This window comes from Colossoma macropomum, unplaced genomic scaffold, assembly GCF_904425465.1.
Source record: "Colossoma macropomum unplaced genomic scaffold, Colossoma_macropomum, whole genome shotgun sequence".
In the NCBI taxonomy this organism is placed as follows: domain Eukaryota; kingdom Metazoa; phylum Chordata; class Actinopteri; order Characiformes; family Serrasalmidae; genus Colossoma; species Colossoma macropomum.
The window spans coordinates 3240127-3262450 of NW_023494793.1; the positions used below are offsets into that span (position 1 = coordinate 3240127).

General features: G+C 39.4%; 1 protein-coding gene and 1 long non-coding RNA gene across 2 annotated transcripts; one reads left to right on the forward strand and one right to left on the reverse strand.

Moving 5' to 3' along the window:
- Positions 1-1586: 1586 nt before the first annotated feature.
- Positions 1587-4312, reverse strand: LOC118813093. Its single transcript, XR_005007604.1, has 2 exons — positions 4179-4312; positions 1587-3008 (listed from the first exon to the last, which is right to left on the reverse strand). It is a non-coding gene; the product is annotated as an uncharacterized LOC118813093 (long non-coding RNA).
- Positions 2220-20608, forward strand: hnf1a (HNF1 homeobox a). The gene is made up of 11 exons (XM_036578207.1): positions 2220-2411; positions 2697-3045; positions 7675-7874; positions 9138-9318; positions 12497-12699; positions 13760-13908; positions 14105-14243; positions 15211-15399; positions 16613-16728; positions 18659-18743; positions 20198-20608. Exons 2-11 carry the CDS (start codon positions 2729-2731, stop codon positions 20326-20328), a joined length of 1710 nt encoding a protein of 569 aa, XP_036434100.1. The 5' UTR covers positions 2220-2411; positions 2697-2728; the 3' UTR covers positions 20329-20608.
- Positions 20609-22324: the final 1716 nt, after the last annotated feature.

Consider the following 22324-nt stretch of genomic DNA (forward strand, 5'->3'; position numbering starts at 1 on the left):
CTCGTGTTTGATTTATTGCATTTATACATTTTACTGAATTTATGGTATTTTAGCATTAAAAGGACTCAAAAAGTTTTAAATTGATTAAGTGCATGCAAAAACTTTAGAGTTTCAACAAACAAGGAAAATAACATCATTGCCAGACAGTAATTTACTGATGAAAAAGTAGTCCAGAGCGCCCCCCGCAGGCAGCTTAGAAACGGGAACTGTCTGGGGCATCACACACACACACACACACACACACACACACACACACACACACACACACACACACACACAGACTAATGTAGTGTTCCAGATAACAACAGACACACAGCAAACATGTCCTGACCTGGACTAATGGCCTGTGTTTGTGTATTTGGGTATTTCAGGGTCATTTCTGGGATTTTAGTTCAGTTTGATTTATGGTCATTATGCATGTACGTGTGTTTACAGTATAACAAAATGTGTTCAGGCTTTTCTCAGATGTGTGAGAAATACAAAATATTAGTCATGCTTTATTCTGATGGTGCCCTATAGATGATCTACTGATTCTTACATTGTAGCACGTTCAACTTTAAGTTCAGTTGCATTTAATACATATTTTGTTGAATGTTAGATAAAACGAAAATGAGCATCTACAAACCAACTACAGTGGACCATTAAAATAAAGTGTTTTAGCCTTTCCATACAAAAAGTGTGCCAATATTAGCCTTGCAGTACAAAGATGGGTGCAAAAGTTAGCCTTACAGTACAAAAAGTGTGACAGTGTCAGCCTTGCAGTACAAAAAAATGTGCAAAGATTAGCTTTCCAGTGCAAAGATTGTGTAAAAGTTAGCCTTGCAGGGCCAAAAGTGTGCAAATGTTAGCCTTATGGTACAAAAATGTGCTAATGTTACCCTTATGGTACATAATGTCTGTTAATGTTAGCCTTACAGCACAAAAAGTATGCAAAGGTTAGCCTTGCAGTAGGAAAAGTGTGCAAAAGTTAGCCTTATGGTACAAAAAGTGTGCAAAAGTTAGCCTTACGGTACAAAAAGTGTGCTAATGTTACCCTTATGGTACAAAAAGTGTGCAAAAGTTAGCCTTACAGTACAAAAAGTGTGACAATGTCAGCCTTGCAGTATAAAAATGTGCAAAGATTAGCTTTCCAGTGCAAAGATTGTGTAAAAGTTAGCCTTGCAGGGCCAAAAGTGTGCAAAAGTTAGCCTTGTGGTACATAAAGTGTGCTAATGTTAGCCTTACAGCACAAAAAGTATGCAAAAGTTAGCCTTACTGTACCCAAAGTATGCAAACGTTAGCCTTATGGTACAAAAAGTGTGCTAATGTTAGCCTTACAGCACAAAAAGTATGCAAAAGTTAGCCTTACTGTACCAAAAGTGTGCAGATGTTAGCCTTATGGTACATAAAGTGTGCAAATGTTAGCCTTATGGTACATAAAGTGTGCTAATGTTAGCCTTACGGCACAAAAAGTACGCAAAAGTTAGCCTTACTGTACCAAAAGTATGCAAACGTTAGCCTTATGGTACAAAAAGTGTGCTAATGTTAGCTTTGCAGCACAAAAAGTGTGCAAAAGTTAGCCTTACTTTACAAAATACACATAAAAGTACAGTAAAAAAGTGTTCATTATGGAAAGTGTGCAACGATTAGCATTATATTACAGAAAGTATGAAAATACTTTACTCACATTACAATAATACAACAAGAATTGTATTTCTATAAGTTCCTCAGTCTCTTTGACATAAAACACAGCATATCAAAGAGTATAAATACAAAACAGACACAAAACACTAAAATAATATAAAAGAACTAGAAATGGTGAAACAGCAGGGTGAAGCAGCCTGTTCGGCACTGTAGACACATTAAACACATCATAATGTGAGAAATACAGTGGCTGTTTATAAATTCATTCCTTTCATTTTTCATTCCTGCAGAACCCAAACTGATCTTCGTTTCCTGCCTGATCTCAGTTTCTGTCGGTTCTGTAATGGTAGCCTACTGGTTCTATATTGACTTTACACAGAGAACCTCAGAGCGCCGTGTGAAGAAATAGGAGAGTTTTGAGTGGGCAGCAGTGGGCAGATGGACGGGTGGATGAAGATGTGTGTGTGGTGTGTTTCTCTGCACTGAAGGGTCATGATTAGACTCTGCACTCTGAACTGAACCGGGAATGGAGGGAGATGGGGCCAAAGTTCAGTCTGAGAGAGAGAGAAAGGGAGAGAGAGGGAGAGAGAGAGAGGGAGGAGGGGGTGAAGTGGGAAGCAAAGAGAAAAAAAAAATCGCATTTGAAAGCAAAAACAGCAGCAGGTTTGCGGGCAGAGACGGAGAAGGCCGAGAGGAAGTGGACACGAGCTGTTTGGACGATTATTTATGGGCAAACTGACCGCACTGAGGGACGAAAGCTGATATCTAGAGCCGGGAGAACCGCACAGGTGAATATGAGTGTGTCAGCGAGTGTGCGAGCATGGTTCGTTTGTGCTTGTGTGTGCTTGTGTGTGAGTTATCAGTGTTTACACATCAATGTAAGGACCTTCATTACTTCATTTAGCACCACACATATAGACAGCACTGCTGACCACAGCGGGTTATTAGTGTTTGCGTACTGATCTGAGTGCCTGGTGGTGCCCTCACTGCTTTAGCACCACACTGCCAAACCGCATGTATGTCTATACGTGTCCCTGTATCAAGCTCACTGTTGAATCCCTCCCTGTGGTCAGCTCCTAAGGCGCACCGTCCAGCAGCAAAGACAATGGAGTCCAGCGAAAGAGCGATGGACGGAGGAGAGGAGCGAAAGTCAACAGGAAGCGTCCGCAGACTCTCGGCCTTACAGGAGCAGCTGGTGTGGTCACTTTTGGGCTCGGGGCTGACCAGAGAGGTGCTGGTGCAGGCCATGGGTGAGCTGGAACGAGAGAGAGAGCGAGCCGGGGCTGACCGGAGTGACCGTGCGGATGGAGAGAGCTCGGAGGAGGGCGAGATGGATTATCCTCCACCAATCTTCAGGGAGCTGGAGAAGCTACCGCCACAGGAAGCTGCCAGACAGAGAGCAGAAGTGGACCATCTGCTGCAGTGAGTTTCTATCAGTCTATATTCAGCTTATATAGACCATATATACTCCATATATACTCCATATATACTATATATACACTCCATATACACTCTGTGAAATTTACATATATATTCTACTCCATACATTCTCTATAAATGCTACATATATGTTCTATATAAATACATAATATATACTCCATATGTACTCCATATACACTCCATATACAGTATATATATAAACCATGTACAATCTATACATACTCCATATATATGCCATATACAGTCTAAATATATTGCATATATACTCCATATATCCTCTATATATACCCTTTTTACACTCTATATATGTACCGCATGCATGCCCCATAAATTCTCCATATATATTCTATATGCAGTTTTAAATACTCCAGATCAGTCTGGAGTATTTATATATAAACTATAGTTTATATAGTTTATAGTCTAAATATATTGCATATATATTCCATATATATGCCATATATGCTCTATATATACTTCATTTACACTCCATATATGCTGCATATATACTCTATATATATATTCCATATATATACTCCATATACACTCTACATACATATACATATACATTAAGGTGCACTATATATATTCTACATGTATCTCCTATTTGATCTCTATACTTTCTCTATATACTGTATATACATTCTATATATTCTCCAAATACACTCCATATATATCTATATGCACTCCCTATACATTTCATATATTCTCAATATACACTTAATTTATGTCTATATGCATGCTCTATACATTTCACATATTCCACTCCGTATGTATTGATATACATTCTATATATGCTCCATATACATTCTACGCAATAAACACTCTATAAACACTTTATATATACTCCAGACATACTCTGTGTGCTAAAACATCTGAAAAGACAAAAAAGCCAATGTTCTTAAGTTTAACTCCTTAAACTCTCAGCTTAAGTCCAGTTATTAATCTTTAGATTTACTATTTAGTAACTGCAGTACATTATTTAATAACTACTGTTAATTATTTAGTAACGACACAGACACCGGTATGTACGTTATGTAAGTTATGTACAGTCTCTCGCACTTTAAGGGGTTAAACGTAACTCGCTCTGTTGTTTTTTCCGTCTGTTCTGCTCTTACCTGTCAGATGACTCCTTAAGTCTCTCTCTTCTGCTTCCTCTCCATCCTCACAGGGTCTCTCTCTCTCTGTCTCTCTCTCTCTCTCTCCAGCCCTCCATCCCAGCTCTCCTTCTCTGCTCGTTCTCCCAGCTGATGGGATGAATATATAAAGGAGAGAGGTTCCACCTTTTCTAGTTACTAATTACCCACCCTATTCATTATTCTCGGGCCATTTCTACCTCTTTAATAAATGAGCTACATGGACTGGTTAAAATTAACAGAGTGACACAGTGTGACTGCGGGCTGTGTGTACATTTCATTGAGCGCACTGCGGAGATAGCAGCGTCGCTGTGCTGCAGGGGTCTCAGCGTCCAGCTTTCGGGGGGCCGGCAGGTTCGTGGACACATGCTTTAAAGTTAAAAATGAGCCGAAGAGGGATTTCTTTCTTTAAAAGTCTTCTTGTGCATGTGTTTGTGACTGTGTGGACGTTTACACAGCCGCTTTTATTGACAGTCTGTGTCGCTGGACTCTGACCCCTTCGTCCACGGCCTTATCTTACAGTGTCAACATCTCTCTCTCTCTCTCTCTCTTCCTTGCTCAGTTTCAACACAATGACTGATATCACCAGCACTGTAGTACAGAAATCTGTAAACACCCACTCCTCCAGCGCTGCGTCCAAAACGACCGGCATACGTTTGCTGATGTTCGTGTTTTTGGGCCCACTTTATTGCTCGGGCCAGCGCTGTTCAAGCCGAAATGCTGAAGATGCAGTGATCCTAAAATGTTATAATCATATAATCTTGATGGCTTCTTGGTTAATAAGGTACAAACTCTATTGTGGAAAGGGTGGGACAGTGTGTGAACTGCAAACAAAAACAAAGAAAGCAGTGATGTGTCCATCTACTGTGACCTGCATTTCAACAAAACCAGCACAGAGATAAGACGTGAACTGACTAGCCTTTCAACTTCATTGCTTTTTTGTAAACATATGCCTATAAGATGTTCCAAAAAAGCTGGAATCAGGGCAAATTAGGACTAGAAATGTTATGAAAATTAATAAAAGCATTCTAAAAAGATGATGCAATCATGCTTGAGTGTAAACGGAGCGTCCAGAAAAGGCTGAATCCTCTATGAGCGAGGACGGGTCGATGCTTATCGCCAAAAAATGCATCAAATAATCTGACAGCAGCAGGTTTTTGTTTAAGAACAAAGTTTCTCAGTATGGTTTTGCAAAGATTTTACCCTCTACAGCCCATGTGTCAAACACAAGATCTGCAGGCCAAGTCAGGCCCGTGACACAATCCTGTTCAACCTGCATTATTATTTTAAATTTCTATTAATATTGGCCCATTTCACTATGAGCTGCACTACAGTTCCCAGCATGCATGATATGGGCTCCCACCCCCTACAACGAGCTATGAGACTGCACCACAAAACAAACAAAATGCCAGGTACCAGATGTCCAGTTCAAGCGAATGGGCTGTTTTAAAAACCTACTGTACACTGGGGACAAAAACAATTTGTTTTTATTTAAAATTACTTTTGAAGTGTTTAAGTAGTCAGTGCCTTTTTGCCATTGTAGTTTTGATGTATTTTGAATAAACAGTGGCCAGTTGGGGTCAAGGAAAAATGTTCAGTAAAAATAAAATAAACACAGCTGGCACATGGATTTGTTGAGATTTTTTAATATGGCCCTTTTAGTGGTTGAGTTTGAAACCCCTGCTCTACAGTGCATAATATCATCCAAAGATTCAGAGAATCCAGAGAAATATTTGTGCGTAAAGAAAAAGGCCGAAAACCACAACTCAGCTCAGGTTGTCAATAAACACTGTTCATCGCTGCATCTGCAAATGCAGGTTAAGGCTGTACTCTGCACAGTGAAGGTCACATTTCAACAATGTCCAGAAACGCCACCGACTTCTCTGGGCTAAAGCTCATCTGATATGGACTGATGCTCAATGAAAACGTGTATTGTGGTCCATCTTTCAGACTGTTTATAGAAATAGTGGATGTTGTGTTCTTCAGCCCACAGAAGAAAAAGACCGTCCAGATTGTTACCAGTGTAAAGTTTAAAATCCAATGTCTGTCATGGTGGGGGTGGGGGAGAGGTTATAAGTGGGTAACCTGCACATCTGTGAAAGCCCCATTAAATCTAAACACATTTTGGAGCAACTTATGCTGCCTTTTAGACGCCGTCTTTATCAGGAACCTCCATAATTTCAACATGACAACACCAAGAAACATTCTGTACGTGTTAGAACAGCATGAGCATAATTAGAGAGTGTGGGTGCTGGACTGGCCAGAACTTTCTCCTATTGAAAACGTGTGTCTTATTAAACTCAAGACAGGACATTGTCTGTGTTTACATGCAAAGATTTTTGCCAATCCGATTGAACACATTCTGATTAAAGATTAAGACTGAGGTGTTTATATTTCACTCTACTCAACACTCTGATGAAAGTCTTTTTGTTTACATGCCCATCCATAATTACACGCATGCATGGAGAACCACTTAGTGCAGACGTTACCATGACAACCAGCATCATGTGAGTCCAGTCAGAGTGAGATGAGCAGCAGTGAGCAGTGCTTGTGTTTTTAACTGCTTTAAAATGATGTCAGACTCAGGAAAACGTCCTTCACATGTCCTTATTAAAGAAGGCCGAGAGGAAGACGTCGTGTTCTGAGACACATAAGCTGGACGTCCGTCCCACCGCCGTCTTTTAAAGATCAGAGCATAAACTTCGTCTCCTCTGCAGACCAGTTTCTTTCACTATGACGCGACGAACATGATCAGAACGGACTTAAACTTTCCGATAGGGAATGTAATCAGATACAGGCGTTTACACGGATATTATTCTTCTATTCAACGGATTATTTACAGGATTACCCACCTCGATCAATCGATAGAAACTGTATTCCGAATGGCCTCAATTGGACTAGACTATTCAGATTAAGGTCTTTACATTCCGACTGATCTATTAGTCGGATTATTAATGGATTATTTGGCTGCATGTAAACGTGGCTACTGAAAGCCCCATAAGGTTGCACAGCTGAAGACTTGTATAACAGAAGAACAGCAATAAAATTTCTCTTTTTAACTGGATCAGGTTGTGTTTTCAGTCCTTGAATGATTATTATGTGCTGTTAAGGGAAAGGTGATGTAACACCGGGGTAAACATGTTTCTGTAACAACTTTGGCAAACACATCAAAAATGGAATGAGTGTATATTTACATAAAACAATGAAGTTTATAAGGTAAAACATGTTTTCAATGTAATACAGAATTTATCAATCAGTGCTTTCTGTTTTTTTTAGCATTTTACATGATGTCTCAACGTTTTTGGAATTAAATTAGTAAGTTTCTATATTTAGAATGCAGTATTATTATATAGGCTTATATATTACAGACAAGATCAATTAATAATGAATGATGTTTATTTATTTGTAAAAATTGTATGTGTTGCAAAAAATGATCATGTTGACCACTGGGCTAAAACGAATGAACACGCTGTGTTAGGGAGGACCCGTGGCACGTGGCTAAGATGGTAAAGAGCTACATGCAGCAGCACAATCTCCCTCAGAGAGAGGTGGTGGAGTCCACAGGCCTGAACCAGTCTCACCTGTCCCAACACCTGAACAAAGGTACGCCCATGAAGAACCAGAAACGAGCTGCTCTCTACAGCTGGTACGTCAAGAAACAGGACGAGATCAGCAAACGTGAGTATTACGCCACTCTCGCACTGTTAGGCTGCTTTACAGTAGCGTTAGATCAGTCTTCTTATACCTGATATCTCTATACGGATCAATACAGTGAATCAGTTCAACGTCTAAAGACATCTGGGACCTTTTGCTTTGAGGGACCCTATACCTTAAATATGTTTAATTATTAAAACAAACGACTGAACAATCCATTTTGGTCACTAGCAAAACAATCTTAACTCTGAAACTTTACCAAATGTTTCAGTAGTGACCGTTTCGGTGGTGACTATTTTAGCTTATTTTGAGCAGAACTTAAAAACTCAGCCTGTACATGACCAGCAAACACAGCTTTGAACAGCTGTTCACAAATAATCATATTTTTCACTAAAACACAAAAAATGTTTACATAAACTGCTGAAAAAGTGTTTTAGTAATGACTATTTTTAATTTTAAGCATTAAGTAAATAAGTAAAAGGCATAAATTTAGGGGTTAGGGTTTGGGACAGACACCTCCCAATGGAAAGTGCCCTATAAATGATGATTTTGCATATATTTAGCTTATTACTGTCTCTATGAATACCTTGAGTTTAACAGATCCTTTTAATTCTTTTAAATCTTAAATATTCATATTTTTCTTCAACCATTAGTTTTAATAAAATGAACATAATTAAGGTTTAGAGTCACTCAGAGAAAAAGCATTTTAATCTAAAGTCCAAAATCAGTTAAAAGTCCTCAAATGTGTTTCAGCTCTGACTTTGAACCAGATCAATAGAATCATCCATGTAGAGAACACTCTTAAAAAAGGGCTCTTCAAGGGTTCTTTAGTTAAGACCATGATGTAGAACCATGAACCAGTTGCATACTTAAATGGTTCTCTGAATGGTGAAATGGTTCTTCAGATTGGGAGAAAGTGTTGTATATGGTTCTATATAACACAAAAAGGGTTGTTCTATTGTTGCAAGCTTGACATTGTAACAACAGCAGAACCCTTTTTTGGAACCATATACAACACTTTCTCCCAATCTGAAGAACCATTTCACCATTCAGAGAACCATTTGAGTATGCAAATGGTTCTTTGAGTGTTCATGGTGCTATAGAGAACCACTATCTTTACTAAAGAACCCTTGAAGAACCATCTTTTTTGAGGGTGTATATGATGGATGCTCCAATTTATAGCCTTAATAATGGACACAGGCTCCACTGTGTGAACTGACCAGTGCCTGTCAGCGTAATAACCCAGTCAGTCTAATCAGACTAACTGCCCTCTCCTGTGATGGACAGAGTTTACGAACGCGAGTCGGGGTGTGTTGTCAGGAGAGGAGGTGGGGGAGGAGGGCAGGAAGGGGCGGAGGAACCGGTTTAAATGGGGTCCGGCGTCCCAGCAGATCCTGTTCCAGGCCTACGAGCGACAGAAGAACCCCAGCAAGGAGGAGAGAGAGGGGCTGGTGGAGGAGTGCAACCGGTAAACACTCAGCACTCACCTGCGATATAAAACCACGTCAGATTAGAATAAACGTGTAAAATGAAACTTCACAGGTTTCAAATAATCAGCAGGAAGGAAAAGAAGGAATATTAGATGCAGCATAAACATCTAAAAATACCTTTCGGTGTAGTTTACAGTATTTCATTGCACACTGTATAATTTGATATATACAGCACTGCGCAAAAACCTTCACTGCAGAAAATGATCTTAACAAGTAAAAACATCTTAAATGTGTTCAGTATCTCTGATATTTCTCATTATTATTGTAAGAACATTATGAGATTATTCAACCTATTTTTATATTTTTTGCTTGTTTTAAGTAATTGTATCTAGCAGATGTGTCTTATTCCACTGGCAGATTATTGTACTACTGCAGTAGAAATAATACATAGTAATAATAATTAAAGTCATCTGCTAGTGGAATAAGACACTTTAGTTGGATTAAAAATGCTCAATACGTTTAAAAAATGTTGAGGAATCAGCGAAATAATCTTATAATATTCTTACAACAATCTCAAAAACAGTAATATTGACTAGACTTAAGATATTTTCACAGATCCACTACATAATTTCCATTTTTTATTGTGTTTGACTTTTTTTGCATATTTTAACATTTTGGTGAAAAGAAAAAAAATATTTTTTTGCATAATTTGGTTAACCTTTGCATTGGACTAATAAAAATGATCCAAAATTACTTGGAAAAAAATCTAATTACATTAACCTCCATTACAATAATGTTTTTCCTTCTCCTGTAAAGTTGCTGTTTGGGGGATACGAGGTTTTGTTCCAACTGCAACAAAATATTTAACAGAAAATTGCACAAAATCTGTCAGTATGCTGCAAAACATGATATCTTAGCGAGTGAAAACATCTTAAATCTAGCCATTATTTATAATATTTCTCGACTCCGTTCCAGCTCCAGCATGTTTGGTCTGTTTGGTAATGGTGTGCTTGTACACAGCTTTCAGACGTACGTTTTACATACAATGATCGTTAAATGCCAAACTTTTTTCCCATAGGAATGAATGGGGTGCAAAAGTTTGTGCACCCAGCTTTTATTGCAATAAAAGTCGTCCCTTAGTAACACCTTATGAACCATGTAGGGTATCATAGCAAACACCAGCACCCCCTGGCAAACCCCTAGCAACCATCATGGATACCATAGCAACCCACCTAGCAACACCCTAGCAATCATCTGAGATACCATAGCAACCACCTAGCAGCCCCCTAGAAACCATCATGGATACCATAGCAACCACCTAACAACGTTCTAGCATCCTCCTGTGATACCACAGCAACCGCACAGCAACACCCTAGCAATAATCTGGGATACTATAGAAACCACATAGCAACACCCTAGCAATATCCTGGGATACCATAGCAACCACTAAGCAACACCCGAGCAAAGATACCATAGCAACCACCTAGCAACACCCTAGCATCCTCCTGAGATATGATAGCAACTGCTTAGCAACACCCTAGCAATCACCTCAGATACCATAGCAACCACCTAGCAACATCTGAGCAAAGATACCATAGCAACCACCTAGCAACATCTGAGCAAAGATACCATAGCAACCACCTAGCAACATTTTAGCAAGCTTAACCTGCGCAGTTCTAGTTTTATCTCATGAGTTTACTTGTGTTGAAAAATGAAGGATATCATTGGGCTTATTTTAATAAATAATGCTTAAAACAAGTAAATGGTCTGCCAATGGAATAAAACTCTTTCATTAGCTAAAATTATATGGATTCTATAAAAACAAGTAAACAGTGTCTAGAAATAAGTCAAATAATTGTATAATATTCATAAAACAACCTCATAATGTGAAATATTAGATATATTGATTGGATTTAAGATGTTTTCACTTGCTAAGATATTTTTGCAGTGTATCTAGTCTGTCCTCTTCACTCTTCTGCCATGTTAACTTGTTATGGATGAAGAAGATCATCTGCACTAGAACAATGAAACTGGACGTCTAAGGTTTTTATCGACTTGAGTCTAAGCTACGTTCACATTACAAGCCTCATTGCTCAAATCCGATTTCTTGCTCAAATCCGATCTCTTTGACACGATGGTTCACACTCGTTTAGGTAAGTGATTCAAATCTGTCATTAATGTGACCTGGTGTCCTGAAATGACCCTCATGAGCTCATCCTACTCAGTAACGTCACGTGAATGAATCACGTTCATCATCAGCACAAACTAACGAGCAGAACGAGCTTCGCTGAGAAGATCATTAACTCTGATCAGCTTTCAGCTTCATTATTAGAGCGAGACGAAGGAGAAAAAGGTGAGATGAGCTGCTTTTCCACCGTTTACAGGCTTTAACTTCTGTTCGGCGCTGCTGCCATGGTAACGCTGAACGATGGCGATCTGAGCGTCACATTAAGGTCACATGGCCATTTGTGTCCACACAGCCCTGAAAACATCAGATCTGAGTCACATCAGGGCAAAAAATCGGATTTGTGCCACATCAACCTGGTACCGTGAATGTAGCCAAATGTCTAGATCTCTGGAGGTAACAGAAAGCAGAACGTGCATCGCTGAAGCAATGAAGCAGTCAAGCACGGTGGGGGATCAGCGCAGGTTTGGAGACGTAGAACAATGTGGAGTTGCTGATGTTTTTGGTTGAACGCCAGTCAAGCTAAATTTGAACACATCATGCAGTGTCTTCATTAAAACGTCTGATTGGGAAGAAAGAAATGATATCCTAGCAAGTGAAAACATCTTAAATCTAGCCAACATTTCTAATATTTCTCAATATAAGACTGTTGTATGAATATTAAAGGATTATTTAACTTATTTCTACACATTTTCACCTGTTTTAGGTCATTTTATCGTATAAACGTGTTTTGCTCCATTGGCAGATCACTTGTGTCACTTAATCTGCCAATGAAATAAGACACTTTCACTACTTTTAATAAAAACCTTAACATTAGAAATAATCTTCTAAAATTATTAGAACATTCTCATAACGAGAATATTTAGATATTTTGACTAGATTTAAGAAGAAAGAAGAAATGGAAATTGAAGTGAGTGGAGAGTGAAGGGTGGTCTCTGACTTTCGCACAGTGCTGTATATTAAAAACAAAGATATTATTGTGTATATATAATAAATGGAAGCTGATTCTGAAGAGTGTGTGTGTGTTTCAGAGCGGAGTGTCTGCAGAGGGGCGTGTCTCCGTCCCAGCTGGCCGGTTTGGGCTCTAATCTGGTCACTGAGGTTCGAGTCTATAATTGGTTCGCTAACCGCCGTAAAGAAGAAGCTTTCCGCCACAAACTGGCTCTGGACACACCGTACAGCAGCCAATCAGCAGCCAGCGCCGCACAGACGCTCCCACCCAGCCCCACACAGGGTAATAATAATAGAATAATAATAATAACAATATAAAACTAATAGTAACTGAAATACACACCGATCAGACATAACATGATGACCACCTCCTTGTTTCTACACTCATTGTCCATTTTATCAGCTCCACTAACTATATAGGTGCACTTTGTAGTTCTACAGTTACAGACTGTAGTCCATCTGTTTCTCTGATACTTTGTTAGCCCCCTTTTACCCTGTTCTTCAGTGGTCAGGACCCCCATGGACCCTCACAGAGCAGGTACTATTTGGGTGGTGGATCATTCTCAGCACTGCAGTAACACTGACGTGGTGGTGGTGTGTTAGTGTGTGTTGTGCTGGTACGAGTGGATCAGACACAGCAGTGCTGCTGGAGTTTTTAAACACTGTGTCCACTCACTGTCCACTCTATTAGACACTCCTACCTTGTCAGTCCACCTTGTAGATGTAAAGTCAGAGACGATGGCTCATCTGCTGCTGTCCAGTTTGTGTTGGTCATCCTCTAGTCCTTCATCAGTGGTCACAGGACGCTGCCCACAGGACGCTGTTGGCTGGATATTTTTGGTTGGTGGACTATTCTCAGTCCAGCAGCGACACTGAGGTGTTTAAAAACTCCAGCAGCACTGCTGTGTCTGATCCACTCAGACCAGCACAACACACACTAACACACCACCACCACGTCAGTGTTACTGCAGTGCTGAGAATGACCCACCACGCAAATAGTACCTGCTCTGTGAGGGTCCATGGGGGTCCTGACCACTGAAGAACAGGGTAAAAGGGGGCTAACAAAGTATCAGAGAAACAGATGGACTACAGTCTGTAACTGTAGAACTACAAAGTGCACCTATATAGTAAGAGGAGCTGATAAAATGGACAATGAGCGTAGAAACAAGGAGGTGGTCAGAATGTTACGCCTGATCAGTGTAAAAAGGCAACTGATATTAGTGGATTATGGATCATTAGTGCATTAGTAAGGGTGGTGTTTAAAGTTTATTTCAGTGGTCATTTATTTTCTGGATTATCATTGTCTCCTTATGAGTAATCTCTCTCTCTCTCTCCCCTCCCAGGTCTGAAGTTCTCTCAGTCTGCGATATGTGAGAGTTTGGGGTCAGTGCGGAGTGGCAGTTCAGATCGGGCCGGCGGGGGTCACCTGGTGGCGAGTCCGGTCCAGCTGGAGCCGAGCCACACCCTGCTGGACCCACAGCACCAGAAAACAGTGAGCTTCACTTTATCACCACAAAATAACGGACTGCCGGATCTACAGTATTAAAAATCAGTGATCACAGCTGCATCACCACGTAACCAGTGCTGGGGTCGTAATCCAGTACACATCACTGATCTGTAATGGAGAACGGTCTCACCACTCTGTCTCTACTGCCTTCTCCCCTTTCTCTCCTGTCTCTCTCTCTCAGGTATCAGTAGGGGGCTCTCTCCCGCCCGTTAGTACCCTTACCTCTCTGCACGGTGTGTCCGGTTCTGGTTCTCCGCAGGGCCTCATCATGGCCTCGTTACCCAGCGTCATGAGTCTGGGAGATTCATCACTGCTGATAGGTAAAGTCGAACATTTACACTTTAACGTCTACATCTGACATTGTTTATATCACTGATCAGTGGCAGACTGTGACTGTTGGAGCTCGGCCTTCTACTGTAACGCTCATTTGTGCTATGGGATTTCTAATAGTATGTTAGCGCTAAGCTAATGCTGGTGCACATGAAAATGTTTTGGCCATTCTAGATTAAATACAAACGTTTGAACTTGTAAAAACATTCTATATGTTCTATGTGAAGCTTGTAACAGACATTACTGTATATCTGAGCTTGTGTCTATCAGTTTCACAGTGACTGTTTCAGTAAAGAGCTCTGACGTAGAGCTGCCGCCGCCTAACAACTAACCCAAACCTGCTTAGACTACGGCACGTGCTCAAAGTGGCGTATCTAGAACCTCCAGAAAGTTTTTTTCCCTCACAAAATTGGTCCTTCTGTGAATCAAACATGATTGGTTGGTTCCTCTGTCATTTTCTAATTATGTTGGTAGTTAATCTGATGTGTAAAGCCTTTAGTCCAGCTCCTGAGGTCCTGACCAATGGGAGAGCAGCTTGGCTGTTTCTACCTAGATACCACAGAGAAGACAATCCTGACTGGATCATTTTCCATTTCAGGATTTAAACCCTTTTGTTTCCAAAACTTAGCACTGAACAATGACTTACAACGCACCTGATGATTCTATTAAATAAAAATTAAATGCTTTAATTTTTTTTTTTATAAGATATGATTTAGGCCTAGAAGGCCCTGAGTCTTCCCCACTGCTGTTTAACTATAAATATTACTTACATTTGCATATTATGTATTTTTGCAATCAGTACATTCAGCAAAACATCACACTAGACCACAGCCGTTTTACATAAATAACCTAAATGGTGTGAAAACTGGATTAAAGCTAGAGTGATTAAATTATTGGTGCCCATTTATTTATTTTTTGTTCATTTTAAATATGTTCACTGTAATCTTTGGTCTGTAGGTCTGACGTCCACTCAGCCGCAGACCGTCCCCGTAATCAACAACGTAGGGGGTGGTTTCACCACGCTTCAGCCAATCTCCTTCCAGCAGCAGCTTCACGCCTCGCCGCAGCAGCCAATCACGCAGCAGCTGCAGGGCCACATCGGGCCGAGCCCCTTCATGGCCACCATGACGCAGCTGCCCTGCCACAGTGAGTGGGTTACTGAGGTGGTACACTGAGAGGAGGATTAGCCACATGGCTAACACTGTCATATTTACCTTCAGAGGAAGAATCTGGTCAATGCTAACGTTGCTAACAATAAATGAAAACGAACAGCCTCAAATTAATTCCTGTAGCACTGTTTGCCACATTAAAGCTATTTCTTGACCAAACATGATGCAATGAGCTTCTTCAAGTGGTTTATAAGTAAATAGTAAGATTAAAAAACATAAATGCACAAACAAAATATCAAAATAGAGCCTGAGTAGACTGATAAATCACTGTGAAATAATTACTTGTTTTCTTGAAATATTGATTTATTATTTTAAAATAATTTATTTAATTTAATTTTTAAAAATATTGACTGCATTTCTTAAAATAAGTAACATTTTCTTGAGATTTTCAGATACTATGTTGAAATAATGAATTACATCTCAAGAAAGCAAGAATTTCGAGATGATGAGTCACTATTATTACATGATACTAAGTCAATATTTAGAGAAAACAAGTGATTATTTTGGTGCATGTAGTGGCTTAAAAGTGGTTTCCTATACAATAATAGTGTGAAAAAATAAAAGCACCAACAAAAGCTAAAAATGGACCCTGAGTGGACTGATAAATCACTGTGAAATAATGACTTGCTTTCCTGAAAGACTGATATATTATTTTAAAATCTTATATTCTTATTGAAATATTGACCTAATATCTCAAAATCATCACTTTTTAAAAACAATATTGACTGCATTTCAGAAAGTAATAACATTTTCTTGAGATTTTTAGATACTGTGTTGAAATAATGAGTTAAATTTCAGGAAAGTATGCATTTTAGGATAATAAATCATTATTATTATGATAATAAGTCAATATTTAGAGAAAATGTAATTATTTTGAGATGCTAAGTAAATATAGTGCACTTTTGGTACAAATAGTGGCTCAAGGTGGTTTTCAATGAAATAGTATGTTTCAAAAATAAAAGCACAAACACAAAATTAAAATAGTAATGAAATTAGAAGAAATAAAATATAACATGGAAAGATTATTATTTTTTTGCCCTATAATTTTAAACGAAAGCTAAATTAAGAAGATTTGTTTTCATTTGTTTTTGATATATAAAAATGAAAAAGAGGTAATCAATCCTTTGCTGTTTCAGCATTTGAGAATGATGGATACTCATGAAACTGACCGCCGTGTGTCTGTGTCTCAGTGTACAGTAAGACAGATCTGGCCTCGTACCCGTCCTCCAGTCTCCTGTCCCAGGCTATGGTCATCGCTGATAGCAACAGCATAGGAACCCTCGCCAGCCTCACCACCGTCCGACAGGTGGGTTTAACCTCCTGCAGATCTCAGATCTCTCACTAGATCCACTTCAGGATGCATGAAAACAGGCCGGTGCAGAAGAGCAGCGCTAGTCTGGACTAAGGTCCTCACGTCCAGCCAGCAGGACCACATTCTGAGGATGGACGGTACCCAGGGTTAGGACCAGGCCTGTTATAGTTTAGAAATGTTCATTAGTTCTTATTTTTTCATTTTGGTTTTTAATCTGTTTAGTTTCAGTCAGTCTTAAAGGTGCATTAATGGTTTTAGTTTAGTTTTTATTTAGTTTCAGTTTTAATATTATGATGAATGCTGTGATAGCTTGCTCAGCTCCAGCTTTACTTAAAGACTCTCAAAGAGTTCCACCTCTAAACTCTCAATAACACACTGAAAAAACTAAAACTAAACTTTTATTCTCAATAATTCTGTTTTAAGTATTTTGTAGTGGACGTTGTAGTTTTGATTTCATTTTTGTATTTTTGCAAACTGTAGTTTTTATTTTATCACAGTTAACGAGCACATTTGTCACTAGTTTCTTTTTAGTGATACTTTCAGTAAATTATAACACTGGCTAGAATACAAATATTCATAATACAGAACTAAATACTAGAACACTAGCATAAAGAATCTGTGTTCAGTGCAGGTTACATTTGGTAAAGGCAGGATTCTGAATATAGACACATTTTACTTTACATTTTTAGATTAATATTTTGATTACAGTGCACGTCATGTCGCAAACGCGCTCATCAGCCTCTAAAGAGGAACTCAGTGTTACTAAACATTGTCATACTAAATACTGACGTCATATCTGAAATTAATCACTTATTTTCTTTAGATTTTGAGATGCTATGTTGAAATAATACTATATTTCAGGAGAATATGTAATGATCTAGGGTTAATAAGCCATCACAAGATACTAAGTCATTATATTGACATAGTAAGTCAGTTTTATGATGTACTAAATCATTATTGTGACATACTAAGTCAATATTTCAAGACAATAACTGATTAGAATAAGATACTAAGTCATAATTTCAGCATAAGTCACTCAGAAAATAAATCATTGTTTTGACAAGTAGGTCGTCATTATTTTGGCATTCTAAGTCAATGAGTATGTTTACATGCACTCAATAATCTGATCACAATCAGATTTCTGCAGAATCTGATTATTCAAATGGTCATGTAAACAGCACACTCAAATTTCTTAGATCAGAGTAAGGTCTAGAAATTTGATTAAGAAATCTGATAAAGAGGCTGGATTTTAGCTCAGTAATCAGATTTCTCAGTGCTGTAGACTCTTACTCTGATTTCTTTCGGATTTCTCAGTCTGAGCAGGTGTGAAAACAGACGGCGGTACCGGAAATAAGCAAGCAACCAAATACATGCTTGATTAAATGAAAGATTTAAATGCTCTTCATCTTCTAGATGATGTATGTTCATATTTTCGGGTAAAGTGGCGCGATGTTTAAAGAAAGCCACAGTATGAAGTTTGAGATTTAATGTTATGTTTATGTCACATCTTCATCTGTGAGCTTACTGGCAGGCTGTAAAGCAGACATCCGATTACTGTCTGACTCATGTAGACCTGGAGTGTCCCCATTATCTGATTACTCAAGTGCATGTAAATGCATTGATCGGATTACTGATAAAATCTGATTTTCTGCAGTTATTGTATTATTAAGTGCATGTAAACACACTCAGTATTTCTAGAAACTAAGCGATTATTTGAAGGTAGTCAATATTCTGACACACTGCTGCCAGAAACAGAGAAGCAGAAAAAACACCACAGTGATGTTTCTCCTCTGTGTGCTAGTAGAGAGAACTCGTGACCAATAAGTCGTGAGAGAAAGTCGGTGATCCTGGGTCGCTGCTTTAGACTCATACCTGCCACTGGCTGCAGCTGTTGTGCTGGTAACACTTTCTGTGTTCCTGTTAGAGTCTCAGTTCAGATCCTGAAGAACACACGGACAGACAGATACAGGAGGAGTCTCTACACCTGCAGCCCAGCTCACCTGTACCAGGTAACTGCCTCTGCACAGGATCTGCCTTCTGGTGTTGATCCCTAAACCCATCCTGTGAAGTTGTGACTCAGTAAGGCATGAGATAAACAAGTTTGGGGCTGTTACTCAGTACTTAATTAACTGAGTCACTATGTAATTAAGTTGGGGCTATGACTCAGTAAAGCATGGGAATGAGATAATTAAGTTGGGGCTATGACTCAGTAAAGCATGGGAATGAGATAATTAAGTTGGAGCTATGACTCAATAAGGCATGGGAATGAGATAATTAAGTTGGGGCTATGACTCAGTAAGGCATGGGACTGAGATACGTTGGAGCTATGACTCAGTAAGGCATGGGAATGAGATGTTAGAGCTATGACTCAGTAAGGCATGGGAATGAGATAATTAAGTTGGGTCTATGACTCAGTAAGGCATGGGAATGAGATACGTTGGAGCTATGACTCAGTAAAGCATGGGAATGAGAAAATTAAGTTGGGGCTATGACTCAGTAAAGCATGGGAATGTGAAAATTAAGTTGGGACTATGACTCAGTAAAGCATGGGAATGAGATAATTAAGTTGGGGCTATGACTCAGTAAGGCATGGGAATGAGATACGTTGGAGCTATGACTCAGTAAAGCATGGGAATGAGAAAATTAAGTTGGGGCTATGACTCAGTAAAGCATGGGAATGAGAAAATTAAGTTGGGGCTATGACTCAGTAAAGCATGGGAATGAGAAAATTAAGTTGGGACTATGACTCAGTAAAGCATGGGAATGAGATAATTAAGTTGGAGCTATGGCTCAGTAAGGCATGGGAATGAGATAAGTTGGAGCTATGACCCAGTAAGGCATGGGAATGAGAAAATTAAGTTGGGGCTATGACTCAGTAAGGCATGGGAATGAGATACGTTGGAGCTATGGCTCAGTAAGGCATGGGAATGAGATAAGTTGGAGCTATGACTCAGTAAGGCATGGGAATGAGATAATTAAGTTGGGGCTATGACTCAGTAAGGCATGGGAATGAGATAAGTTGGAGCTATGACTCAGTAAGGCATGGGAATGAGATAATTAAGTTGGGGCTATGATTCAGTAAGGCATGGGAATAAGTTGGAGCTATGACTCAGTAAGGCATGGGAATGAGATAATTATGTTACTATGTTATTATGTTACCTGCCTTACTAAGTTATGGCCTAACTTATCTCGTTCTTGTGCCTTAGTAAATTATGGCCACCCATTATTTTTTATTAAGAAAGGATGTCACCAGTGGGGCTCTGTACCGGTCAAACTGAGACATTTTTTCCTTTCATTAGTTCAGAATTATTGATCTACTATTGGTCGCAGCCCAAAGCTCAGTGTAAACCACTGTGGCCCTCTGAATGCTCTTAATACTTAAAATGATCCAGGCAATAATGTTCTTTTAAGACTGAGACTAACTTCTGTATAATGTCTCTCTCTCACTCTCTCTCCTCCTCAGTGTCGTCGGGCAGTTTGGAGCTTTACTCCCAAACTCAGTCAGGAGATTCTCACACCTCTCACCTGCTCGCTTCACCACCGGGAGACATCGACCCCTACATCTCCTCCCAGATGGTCTCTACCGCACAGTAACAGCAGCAACAGCAGTAAACAGTGACTCATCAATGACGTCTTTAATGAACACTTAAAAGTTTTGCTACTTGCTGCCTGTGTTTTGTTAAGAAAGCACTATTTGATCTGAGACGATGGAAAGGAATTTCTGATATTCAGCAGGGATACCGCTGAAAACAGCTTAATTATCCAGTTAATCTGAATGGATATCAGAAAAAAGGATGTTTCTTTAATTTTAAGGGTCCATATCATGGACACCCAAACGTCCCTGATTTTTTAAAAAATAAAAATTCTATGTAAACATCGTCTCTCAGTTTCTAAATGTACTCTCCACTCTGGTATAAGGAAACCAGACTGCAAAAAAAAGGTATCATGTCAACTTATTTTGAATTATCTTAAATCTAGTCAATATTGTCCATTAAGATAATCCAGTTTATTTCTGGACAAGTAAAATTCTCTCACTGTACTGGCAGATAATTTTGCAGGTTTCAAGCTCATTTCTTAAAACATGCACAATTTTCTGCCAATTTAGTGACACAATTTTACTTAAAATTACTTAAAACAAGTAAAAATGTCTATAAATGAGGTAAATAATCTTAAATTAGGCTCACAACAATCTCAACAGGAGAAATATTAGATTTATTGACTATGTTTGAGATAATTTTACTTTACAAGATACCATTTTTTGCAGTGTAATAGCCTCACGTTGAATTCACCTTATGATGTGATGGACGTTTCAGCAGCTGTACACTTCAGACTTCTGAATACGGCACAGTACAAGCCAGCCAATCACAGCAGAGATCATTTACATACTCTAATACTCACTGTAATAAACTGTTTCTGAGTGGATCAGACACAGCAGTGCTGCTGGAGTTTTAAACACCTCAGTGTCGCTGCTGGACTGAGAACAGTCCACCAACCAAAAATATCCAGCTAACAGTGTCCTGTGACCACTGATGAAGGACTAGAGGATGACCAACACAAACTGTGCAGCAGCAGATGAGCCATCGTCTCTGACTTTACATCTACAAGGTGGACTGACAAGGTAGGAGTGTCTAATAGAGTGGACAGTGAGTGGACACAGTGTTTAAAAACTCGAGCAGCACTGCTGTGTCTGATCCACTCAGACCAGCGCAACACACACTAACACACCACCACCATATCAGTGTTACTGCAGTGCTGAGAATGACCCATCACCCAAATAGTACCTGCTCTGTGAGGGTCCATGGGGGTCCTGACCACTGAAGAACAGGGTAAAAGGGGGCTAACAAAGTATCAGAGAAACAGATGGACTACAGTCTGTAACTGTAGAACTACAAAGTGCACCTATATAGTAAGTGGAGCTGATAAAATGGACAATGAGTGTAGAAACAAGGAGGTGGTCAGAATGTTATGCCTCCATGTTACCAATGACAAGCCTCTTGACCTTTATGTGACATCATATCTGGAGCCGAGAGTGCGGACAGAGAACGTGTAGAGAGGAGAATTACCACTCCGGTTTTCTCAAACACTAGAGGGCGCTCCCAAACGAGTCCAAAACGAAGGGTGAAGATGGAGCATTTGAGCAAAATCATAGTTTATAAATGCTAAAACATTTTTAATGTAAAAGAATACATTAATTTACTGAACACAGCGTAAAACATTTTAACACGTTTTAGAGTTTTTAAAAGGCGCCTCATGTACGTTCATGACGTCAGTGAGCGCGAACAGCCAATGAGCTGCTCTGCTCGCCAACCAATCAGCACTCAGTAGCAGTAATGTTGGCGTCCTGCTGCCCAAAACTTGTTTGCTGTAGAAAAAGGAAACATACAGGTGAGATTTCTTTGCTTTTTTAGTGAAATCCATCCTTCTACTGTCTAAAACTAAAGGAAAGTTCTGGTTCAGTGATTAGAAACTATTTTAACTTTTAGTTTTTAGCCGTTGAGCTCCATTCACCCCCATTCGTTGAGGACTCGCTCGCGGGCGCCCTCTGCTGTGTAGCAGTCGTGTTGTTGATATAATGGCGGAAATAGGAAGC